General features: G+C 37.5%; 1 protein-coding gene across 2 annotated transcripts in view; it reads right to left on the bottom strand.

The window, feature by feature from the left end:
- PYROXD1 (pyridine nucleotide-disulphide oxidoreductase domain 1) overlaps positions 1–3473 on the bottom strand; it is a 35540-nt gene extending 32067 nt beyond the window's left edge. The window contains exons 1-2 of one of the 2 annotated variants that reach the window (XM_012435689.3): positions 3303–3473; positions 351–431 (exon numbers count right to left, since the gene is read on the bottom strand). In XM_012435689.3, coding sequence (XP_012291112.2) covers positions 351–431; positions 3303–3386 — 165 coding nt within the window. In that variant the 5' untranslated portion in view covers positions 3387–3473. The remainder of the gene's footprint in view (positions 1–350; positions 432–3302) is intronic. The other variant, XM_012435690.2, reaches the window with a different exon arrangement.
- Between the last annotated feature and the right edge of the window lie 8673 nt (positions 3474–12146).

Here is a 12146-nt window from a genome sequence, read left to right as displayed (position 1 = left end):
CTGTCCTCAAGATGGTGAGTTCTTGCGAGATTTGGTTGTTTACACGTGTATGGCACCTCTCCTCATACTCATGGTGGCTGCAGTTAATAACAATATATTGTGTTTGCAAGTTGCTAGAAGAAAAGATTTTAAGTGTTCTTATCACAAACAAATTATAAATATGTGAGATAATGTATAAGTTAAATAGCTTGATTTAGCCATCCCACAATGTATACGTATATCAAAACATCATGATGTACAGCATATAATTTTACTTGTCATTTAAAAATAATACACAATTACTCTAACTACTATGCAAGTTATTGCAATTTTTTCAAATTAATAGTAAGAAGTTATACAAAGGTTCTTACCTGCTTGAAATTTGTAACTGCTTTAATAACAGGAGAAGCTGTTACCAAGAGAATATCTTCTGATGGAAAGTGAGTAGCCAACTTATTTTTAAAAAGAGAGACAAAATTAGGACAAATTAAGTATTAGTATACATGGTTTGGGGGTAAGGATAATGCAATTTTAATAAAGTAATTAATCTAGAAAATTAAAAACCCATTGTTCCTCATCGCAAAATCTCCATTATCCTTATTTATGGGGCAATGGTGAATAATGTTAAACTCTGATATTGATAAAATATTACATTTACATTAAACACTAACAAAGATCTCCTGAACAAGAAAAGTGATATAAGGAAGTATCCTTTATTTACTTCAACTATTTTGTATACCAATTTAGAGTTATAATACAGAGGATGAGAATAAACTATCTTCCTAATTAACAGTTAAACCAACTTCTATTTATCTTAAAATAGTATTTCATTTGTCTTCAATGGAATGACATTAAAGCAAACCCTTAAACACTTAGAATCTTGGTCTGACTTTCCCCAAGTGCTTTGGTACTCCTATTCTGCCTCTTCCAGTCAGTACATATTGTGGAATGATAAAGGCATTTTAATAATAACTTCAACAAAATTTAGACGTATAACTTTAGAGGTTAATGTTTCATTATTTTCCTCTAGCTACAACCTCTGTCTTCACTCTGTACCTGAAAGCATTTTCTTATCTCAAAGTCTGGTTCCTCGACACCACCACCCTCAATAATCTGGCTTCTACTCCTCCCACACCACTGATACAGCATGTTTGAGGGAACTATGGATCCTTAAAATCCAAGGGATTATTTATTTTATTTAATTATTTTTATGGAGATGGGATCTTGCTATGTTGCCCAGTCTAGCTTTGAACTCCTGGCCTCATGCAATCCTCTCACTCTGGCCTCCCAAAGTTCTGGGATTACAAGTATGAGCTATTGTGCCCAACACCCATGCGATTCTTGTTAGTCTCATTTTATTTGAACTTTCTATATTATTTGACAATATTATTACTCTCTCCATCTTTCTTTCCTGTGTATATTCTGCAATTTATCTCCCTGCTTTCTGTTTCCATTGCTAGATGAGGTTCTCAAAACTTCTTTACACTACTGAAATCACATTCAAATTGGCTCTCCAGTTTGATGTATAAACCAACTGCCTCTGCCACAAATACACTGTAACCTTCTTTTTTTTTTTTTTTTTTTTTTTTTTTGAGGCGAAGTTTCGCTCGTTACCCAGGCTGGAGTGCAATGGCGCGATCACGGCTCACCGCAACCTCCGCCTCCTGGGTTCAGGCAATTCTCCTGCCTCAGCCTCCTGAGTAGCTGGGATTACAGGCACGCGCCACCATGCCCAGCTAATTTTTTGTATTAGTAGAGACGGGGTTTCACCATGTTGACCAGAACGGTCTCGATCTCTTGACCTCGTGATCCACCCGTCTCGGCCTCCCAAAGTGCTGGGATTACAGGCTTGAGCCACCGCGCCCGGCCTGTAACCTTCTTTCAAACCTTTTTATATGATCAAGTTACTCTGCTGCTCAAAAACATTTGACTACTTGTAAACTCTTGTTGAGTTCTCAGCATGAATTATAAGACTCCTTATGATCTATGCTTTAAGCTTTACTGCTCTCTGATGATCCATGCTTTTCCACTGGAGATGACATTGTTAGCCTCCCTTTGGAATGTCTTTCTTTCCTTGAATACTTGGTGAACTTTTATTCTTTGATAACGAGATTTTAAAAGTAACTTTGATAAAAAAAAAATACCTCTTCTCTAATTCACTCCCTACTTAACTCCACAGGAACCCCTAAGATAACAATTCATGTCTCTAGCATAGACATACACTATTGTCTCTTCCACTAGGCTGTGAGTGCCTCGTATGGTATTTCATGGTGTTCATAGTTTAACATTCAGCACTTAATACGGTGCCTGCATCATAGGTGCTTACTTACTGAATAAACAGAAAATTCGCATCCAATGTTGAAAACACTTGAATTTCTTGCACTATTTCTTAAGACTTCAGTGATTGCTAACCTTTAGTTTACATCAACAAAATAATCTAGAACTTTTTGGAATACATACATGTATATGAATATATATGGTCCGGCTATTCAGTATAATCAGAAAAGCAATCCCTATATGCATTTAATTCCTTGCTGATTGTTTCACAAAACATTACTAGAAACAAAGTATCTTCTATCTTGGGAGTTCAAAGTATAGAAAACTCATCTAAGGGATTCTTTATTAATTAGTTAAGATGCACTAAAGACTTGGCAACTATCTGGAAACTAAAGGGGCTGAGGGCGGCGCGCGGTGCCTCAGGCCTGCAATCCTAGCACTTTGGTAGGCGGAGGCGGGCGGATTACTTGAGCCCAGGAGTTCCAGACCAGCCTGGCCAACATGGTGAAACCCTGTCTCCGCTAAAAACACAAAAATTAGCCGGGCGTGGTGGCCTGCGCCTGTAATCCCAGCTACTCGGGAGGCTGAGGCATAAGAATCGCTTGGACCCGGGAGGTGGAAGTTGCATTAAGCCAAGATCAAACCACTGCATTCTAGCCTGGGCAACCGAGTGAGACTCCGTCTCAAAAAAAAAAAAAAGAAAAAAACGAAAGGGGGCTGAATTTGCTATTTGCTGTCTAACTGCAAAATCCTCTTCTCTGCCCTGGCATTACTAGGATCAGAGGACGGATCAGACAGCTTTGGTTTCTCGGCTATAATTTGACTCCCACTTCTCTCTGAGCCTGAGAGAAAACTAGCGCAGTACTAAGAATATCATCTGAGGAACATCAAACAAGTTTCTAAAATCTGGGAGCAAGAAGTGAGGAAAAGGGCGCGGCGAAAGAGGAACCCGGAAGAAGGAAAAGGGAGGGGGCGGGAGGAAGGCCGCCAGCGCTACGGCCTTTGGGGTCGGGGAAAGAGGTGGAGCTGCCTGAGCACCGCCCTACCTGCTCCGCACAAGTGACGCCCGCGATGCCGCCGCCGACCACCACGAACTTCCCTGCAGTCGGGGGAGGGAACACTGTCTCCATGCTGTCGGACTCCCAGTGGTTTACTCAATATCGCGGCGGAGCAGCGGGACTTTGGACTCCAGGAGAGGAAGCAGCCACGAGGCGGTCACTTCCGGTACTTCATCCAGAGAATCCGACCTACGGGTGCTCGGGAGCTCACACTTAGTGTTCTAGAGTACCTGCTACCAGCTGCGTTTCGGAAGCTACGAATCCTCTCATCGTTTTCAGAGCTTTGCATTACGATTACTACACCTGAATGTAGTTATTCCATGAACGTTTGACAAAGAGAAGACCAAAAAATAAAAAAAAAGTAAAGAAGATGGGTTGCCCAAAGAAATTTGATAAATTCCTTCTCTAAAGATAGACCAGTGTTCTCACGGGACAAAGCATTCATAAAATAAATGAATTGGCATGAAGTTCTCATTATTTGTTTCTGCGAGAAATTATGCCCTTATTGGTAGAAGGAGCCTTTGGGAACATCCTGACCCCACTCCTGTCATTTTTGTGGAAGAAGAAACAGAGTCTTCTGAAAACCACTTGATTGTCACGTTCACCTAACAGTCCAAGATTTTTTGTTTGTGGAAACACAAAAATTCTTCATGACAAGGCAAAACAATACTACACTGAATTGTTCTCTAAAAAGTTATCCTTTTCATTTACAACTTTGACCTCAGCTAAAGTTTCCAGTAATAATGTACCATTGCTTTCCATTTTGTCAAAGCAAATGCATATTTCTTACATTTCCAATCAATAGCAGCATGTGTGAGGGTTGAATGAAATATTACCAGTTTTACTGTAATTTTTTTTGTGTGGTGGTGAATTGTTTTTGAAAAATTGCTAAATTGTTTTTAACTGGTTTTACTATATTATTTATTATTCATATTATTTTACTATTTACTATTACCTTTGCTGTCTCATATAACTTTCCCTAGGAGTTTTTTTGTAATGGTAAGGTATTATTTCTCAAATGACTCACTCTAATGGTAATTACCAGTGTCCCCTTAATTCTTTAAACACTGAGAATAACCATTGTATATGAACAGGAAAGCCCACCATGTATCTAATTACAGATATTTACTGATACCTATAAAAATCATTGTTCTTTGATTTACCAAGTTAAATGGTAAACAGTTTAATAAATGCTTCTAATTCTTGTTACTAGTATAGCAACCAAACAAAGCATTCATTTCTAGGAGGAGGCAATACATTCCTTAATCCCATTTAGATCTGATCTTGCTTCAGCTTATTTTCACAATATCTCACTTACACTGTTTTCCATTCAGGCCACAGTACACTTGCAGATCCCAGGATATGCCATTTTCTTTCTGAGCATTTGCACATATCTTTTTCGCAACTACTCTTCCCTAGCTAACTCATCGACCTTCGGCTTCATAGAAGCCATTGCTTCCCCTAAGATACTTTATCTAACATCCTCAAGACAGCTAGGTGTCCTCTCTGCGTATTTCTCTAGCACCTTGTCATCCTATAAACTTAGACTTATCCCACTTTATTGTAATTTCTTACTGCCTGACCCCACCATCACCATAAACTCTTTACTTAATCTCAGGGATTATTTTTTGTCTCCGTTTGTATCTCCAATATTTAGTGGGTAGTATATAGTCAACAAAAATGTACTAAACGAAATAGGAAGTTGGTGGAGTATGAAACTGCCCTGAAGTCCTTCTAAAGATTTTTAGATTCATTGTCCAGGGTCAAGATCCTCCTGTATATTGTGACAGGGGTTTCCTCTTTATGGAAGTTGGAAAGAAGACTAGAGTGGAATTTAAGCTCCCAGGGAAAATGGAAGGAGATAATTGTCTATGGGAAGGGAAGCAAAGTAGTAGGAGGCATCTCAAATGTGAGAAGTAATGCCTCCACACTCTCCTTTCTTCCTTTCCTTTTGAAGGCTGGCTTTTTGTCAAAGTGTTGTAGGTTTAAAACCTAGCTGCCTGATACACCAGCATGAATATCCAAATTTTAGAAATGTCTAAGGGTTAAAGAACTTTCAGGGAAGAGCACTAAGAAAAGACTAGCAGTGCATCTCACCTTAATATTGATTAAATCAGGTATACTGGATGTAGGGTGGGTTAAAAATAAGATACAGGTAACTTGAAGCATGTTATCCACAGAGAGGGCAGCAATAGGTACAGGTTAGGAGAAAGGGCAATTGCAAAGCAAACTGGTTACCTAGAAATAAGGGAGGCCCAATGCCAAGAAGCAGCAGAGGAGCAGAAAAGACAGAACTTCAGCTCCCTTTTAGCTCTGGTCAGCAAGGTTAGGAGTGAAGAGCACATCAACCTGGTGACTGTTTCTGAGGAGTCAAAGAAACACCAGTGTGTTGCTCAATATTATGGTGTATGGCTATAGGTGGAAAAGAATACCAGGACTGGAGTTGGCAAAGAAAGTTTCCAAGAAGAGGTGGAATTTATATTGAACCTCAAAGGCCCATAGCATTTGGATAGATTCAAAAGAAGATGTGACAAATCATGTAGGAAATATCCCAAGAACCAAAAGCAAAAATGAGCATGGGAAATAGGACATGGTAAAAGGGAAGTCAGAAAGAAAAGTGGTTGGAGAGTTCAAGATTCCTCTGGAAAAACTGAAGGAGATAAATCTATCTTCTATTTATTTCCAATACTTTTACATCTGATTCCCATACACACCTAATCTCTTGACCATCCCCAACTTTTAAACTATCATCAAAATCTAGTTTTCCATTCTTCTTCAAGTTGATATGAGAAATATCTAGAATAGGAGTATTTGGGTTAATTTTGAACTGCAAAAATTGGGAATGAACAATGACATTTCATGGAGTAGCTAATGATTGATAGCTTTTGAGTCAGATGACCTAGGTTCAAATGTGGCACCAGCATTTCTTTACTGTGTGACCATTCAGTGAGTTACAGACCTCACTGGAGCCTGGTTTCCTCATTGGCAAAGTGGGTTTAAGACCTACTTTGTAGAGTTGTTTTGATACATATATGAGGTGACATATTTAAACTTCTTAGCATAGTGCATGTCTTTTAGTAGGATTAATGGTTAAGTTGCCTGCCTGTGCCCCATTGAATAGACTATATTTCTCTGTCTAAAGCATTTTACCTATGATCATAACCTTGACCAGCCTATAATGCTTTTAACTCCCAAATGTCTATCTCTCATGTCATCTACTCTGAAATATCTTGGATATCTTCTCATTGTCATCTTTTTTGCCAGGTCACTATGAGTACAGCCTGGATTCATCTTGCACTCAAAACCTCTTCTTTGTTTTTATTAGTTCATATAACTGATTTACTGAACAAGCTGGACTTTATAGGGAACAAATTGAAGGAAACATTTTTATGTCTCAACACTTTTCCTGTGTATGCATTTTTCTCCTCTAGGTTAAATTCTTATTAATTTAGCTTATCTGGTCATTTTCAGGTAATAAAAAGTCTGATACTACCTATTATCAAAACTCCAGACACACATTCAATTAAAGCTTCCCCTAACTACCTAACTACAGGCAAACCACGTTGATTTCTTGTTGCTTTCTTGCTCCAGCTCTTCTCCTAACTAAGAGCTGATGTTTTCAGGGGCTTTAAAATTGGAGAGTGGGTAAGGAGTAAGGAGAGGAAATAACCTCACTGTTGTTCCTGTGAACATGTATATGCAAACCTATCCCCAAAGGCTGAAGGAGCTGAGAGGCCAAAGGAAAGCTGACAAATCCAGTTTCTCAGAAAGAGATATTTAATAGAGACTTACAAACAGAAATTATGATTTGGTTACAGTGGATCCCCACACCTGCCCTCCAGAAAATATGTAAGCTTTTAGGATAAAATATGTACAGTTGATCTTGTCTCAGACTTTCTTGCAAAACTCATGACCACTGGGGACTCTAGATAAGCATCTTAATGAGGGAATTAGCTATGCTACATGCTTTGTTACTTTCGAAGGGGTATCTATGCTATGAGCATTGTTTAAAGACCTTGCTGCAGAACACCTTAGTATGCAGGAATCAAACATCAGTCATCATTCAGCATAATGCTTTGAAGATTCATGTTGGTTTTTGTGTGTATTAATAAACCTTTTAAACTGGCTTTCTCTGGCATCACTTTGTCAGGGCAATGGATGACACCACCACTTAAGTATCAAATAAAGGTTAAAATCCAGATTCTTCACATGGCCTCCATTGGTAGCTGGGATGGGAGGTAGGGGCCTTCTCTTTATTACTGGGAGGGGATGGGTGTTCTGGCTCTTTATGTGGTTCCTCAGTGGGAGCTGCTTCATTACCACTGGGCAAAGGTGAAAGTCCTGACTCTTTACTAGGGCTTCTTCTGGCATCATCCAGTAGAAAAAAGGTGCTGGGCTGGTTAGAAGTTTAGGCTCACCATGTAATCTCCACAGATGTTATGAGGTTAGAGGGTAGCTCATAACGGTCGGCAAGGATGAAGTTCCTGGCTCCTACTTTCAGTCCTCTGACAAAACTGCAGGGAGGTGGGGAGCAGATTTTGGACTGCCTTGTTGTAGCCTCTCAATGGTAGATGTCTAGGTCCCTTAGTCCACCATTGTTGGCATTAAGGGCAGTGAAACCACAAGTTGTGTTTTTTTTTTTTCTGTGATCTTTAGGAGAAGTAAAGAGATTATTACCCAAAAGTCTCCTGTCCAGGTAAGCTCCTCCTTTCCTGGTCCTTTGGCTAAAGAAATCAAAGGGGCTTTATTTGTCTGTGCCTATTGGTATTTCTGGGTCAAATAGTAATCAGAGTCCTCCTATGTTTGATATTATATGTAATATCCCAAATTATTAGTCTTACATAGTGGGAGAAATAGGGAAAAGGGTATCTATTTAATCTTCTCAGAGCTAGAACACATTGCATTTTATATGATTTTTGTGTGTTACTAAATATTCTTAATTTTTTTTCAATAATTAAAAAATATAAAAACTAGTGTTAGTTCACAGGTCATGCAAACATAGATCATGAGCCAAATTTGGCCTACAGGTGGTAGTTTGCTAATCCCCTGTTCTAGACCATCACTACTAGTAGCAGTAACTCCCTTATCTCTTTAAGTTTTTATACATGACTGATATGGTTTGGCTGTGTCCCCATCCAAATCTCATCTTGAATTATAGCTCCTATAATTCCCATGTGTTGTGGGAGGAACCTAGTGAGAGATAATTAATTCATGGGGGCAGTTTCTGCCATGCTGTTCTCATGGTAGTAAATAAGTCTCACAAGATCTGATGGTTTTATAAGAGGTTTTCCCTTTCACTTGGCTCTCATTCTCTCTCATCTGCCACCATCTAAGACGTGCCTTTTGCCTTTCATCATGATTGTGAGGCCTCCTCAGCCATGTGTAACTGCGAGTTCATTAAACCTCTTTTTTTAAATAAATTACCCAGTCTCGGGTATGTCTTTATCAGCAGTGTGAAAACAGATTAATACCATGACTGTTCAATACTCTGTGCCTGAGGTTTCTAACATCTGCAGTTCTCAGTAATCTGATTGCTATTTCTTTTCTCTCAAAAGATTTGTCTCTTTCCATTGTTTTTGGAGCTAATTATTTGATATTAATCATGTACCTAAATTGAGAAACATTTTTCTCCAGACAGGAAGGATTTTCTTCTGCTTCTGCTGTTATCCAGGGACACCACTGACATGGAATCTTTTCTCTAGACTTTTGCTCAGTGCAGACGTCTCATGTTTAGCTTCCCTTTGTTGCCTCTGGCCTAAGGTGTAGTATCTAAATACTAGTATTGCTTTTGTCTTCATCCTTCAGAGCAACCCAGGTGCAGGTCAGGTGTGGGGATGAGGATATGAAGTTTCAGGATATTTTTAGACCTCCTCTACCTCAATAGAGACCAATGGTGTGTTGTAAAAGTGTGTTTTCTTTACAAAAGCTGTGTTTTTTAGTGGGAAAGTCTCACAGAACTCTCCTCTGAACTATTGCTGGAAGCAAAGGTGAGTGTTCTATTTCTACAATTCTATTGATTATACTTACATTTTAATACATACATACATTATATTTTTCTAACCAGACCTAAAGTTTGTCAGTGTTTTGATTATTCTCCTAAACAGTTCAGGAAGCTTCATGATTTAACTTCTTGATGTCCACTGAATCCCACCTTCTACATAATGTTTGTCATTGAGTATATCAGTTCTGTATAGGTTTAATTTTTTATATTTTATTTTAAATTGGCTTTTAACAAATTATGCATGTATACTTTGCATGCAAATAGTTTTATAAGATTTACAACAAAAAGAATAATCCCCTTTGTCACTTTTACCCATTTCCAAATTCCCCTCTTTTAAGGCAGTTCTTTTCAATATTTTTCAGTTTCTTCTGGTATTGCCTCTTTTTAAAAGAAAATGTAAGTAACAGCCAAGAGATAAGGAGGATAATGGAAAAGTCTAACAACCTAGAATTAAAATATTTTGCAAGTCTTCATATTGAAAGAGCTTATAGAATGTTAAAAAGAGAAATATTGATAAACACACATACAAATACTACAAAAGATGTAATTTTTAAAATCTACGATGAAAGATGTAACTTTAAAAAAAGCTTTCTTAAGTAACATATTTTTCCACATATTTATTACTCCTTTTGAAAACATCTCAATATAGTCCTTATGATTTTGATTAAATCAGTATTCAGTTTATATAATTATGACTATGTAAATATTATTCATAGCTGATTCACACATTGTAGTATAATTATATTTCTTATACAACTTTTTGATTTTCTTGTAATGCCTTGCTTTTTCTCTTTGCTTAGTTTTCTTTGTTTCTATTACTAATTTTTTCCCAAATCTGCCAGAGAAAGTGAAGTCATATCAGGAATATAGAAAAAGAATACATTGAGTACGACTGTGTGCTACTTACTGCATTCACGGAGCTTACATCAGAAGGTTCAAACACTCAACATTCTCAATTACTAAGTTCAAACACTTAACGTTCCAGCTTAATGCATTCAATAAATATTAGTTCTGATTTTTCCTTGGAAATTTCCTTTTGAGAGCCATTTATACTCCCGAACCAATTAAACTGTTGGTCCCCATTTTTGCTGCACGATAATTTCTTTTCATTCTCATTTCAGAAATTTTATTTATTTAAGTAAGATCCCTTGTTTCCTGAACTCAATGACTTATTTTTTTCTTGGTTGACACCTTCATTTGTGATGAGTATGCCCAGCACAGAATAAAAATGTGGGGCCCTTTGTTCAAAACTCCTGTGTTAATCAATAGTGGGATTGCTCCTGTGAATAGTCAGTGCCCTTTAGCCTGTCCAATACTCTGTCTCTTAAAAAACAAAAACAAAAACAAAAGCTAAGCAAGAACAGTCTGCAGACAATTAAATTAAGCAAGACACCCTCAGCAAGCATGAGCAGGTGACACATACCCATGAAGCTAGCTCTGTTCTCAAGTTTGGGGAATTACAACGTAAAAAAAAAAATAATAATCCTCCTAATGATACAACGTTTATACTTGGGGAACAAATAATAGAAATATAAACTTGTCCTGTAGAGTTATTTTGGGAGAGTGAGTGATTTATTATCTCGTGTGTGTATGTGTGTGTGCGCGCGCGCGTGAGCGCGCTCCTGAGATTCTGTATCCAAAGGTCCATTATTTCCCTTTCCCGATTTTATTGTAACTAACAGCAAATAAAATCTGGTCTTCCTTCCTAGCATTGCTTGACAGATTAGCCAATATTTTCAAAGTAAAATGAGCTCCTAGGCTCAAATAACAAGACATTTGAGAGCACAGCCATCTGAATAGAAAAATAACAGATTAGGTTACAGATACAAACAGAATCAGAATATTAGAACAATTAAAAATATTTAAAGCAATAAACACAATGAAAAAGAAAAAGAATAATTATTAACAATATGAGACAAGAACAATAAATCACTAAAAAGAAGAGGCTACTATGTATAAAAAATAATTGCATAATGAACACAGCAGATGGGATGAGTAGCAGAAAGGATAAAGCTTGAGGAATGAGGTATTGAAAGAAAATATCAGATAAAGAAAATCCTCCAAAAGGAAGAAGCCAAGGACAAAAAGCAGAAAAATATAAAAGAGGAGCCAAGAGATGAGGAGGATAATGGAAAAGTGCTAACTTCCTAGAATGAAAATATTTTGCAAGTCTTCATATTGAAAGAGCTTATAGAATGTTAAAAAAAAGAAATATTGATAAACACATGCACAAATACTATAGTGAAATTCAAGACTAACAAAGACAAGAAAATATATAAAAACTTCCCAAGAGAATGAAAAATTCACATGCAAAAGGACAGGAAAATATCAATATCAGTTTCCTTAATTGCAACACTGGGGTCAATAATTAATGAAGCAATATTTTTTAAATTTGCAGGAAAAGATACTAAATTTAATGTGAGCCAAATTGTTCTTAGAAATAAGAGCATAATATAAAAATAATATTCTCAGGCAGACAAGAACATGGATGGAGCTGAAAACCATTATCCTCAGAAAACTAATGCAGAAACAGAAAACCAAACACCACATATTCTCACTTACAGTGGGAGCTGAACAACGAGAATACATGGACACAGGGAGAGGAACAACACACAGTGGGGCCTGTCGGGAACAGGAGGAAAGAGAGCATCAGGATAAATAACTAATGCATGTGGGGCTTAATACCTAGGTGATGGGTTAATAGGTGCAGCCAATCATCATGGCACATGTTTACCTATGTTACAAATCTGCTAGCCCTGCACATGTATCCTGGAATTTAAAATAAAATGAAATTTTAAAAAAATCAATCCAACTATTGTAATCACTCCATT

The sequence above is a fragment of the Aotus nancymaae genome, unplaced genomic scaffold, assembly GCF_030222135.1.
Source record: "Aotus nancymaae isolate 86718 unplaced genomic scaffold, 86718_ANA_hifiasm-v0.15.2.pri h1tg000016l, whole genome shotgun sequence".
NCBI lineage: Eukaryota > Metazoa > Chordata > Mammalia > Primates > Aotidae > Aotus > Aotus nancymaae.
The sequence above is the reverse complement of the archived record's forward strand: the minus strand, read 5'-3'. Positions and strand labels throughout refer to the sequence as shown.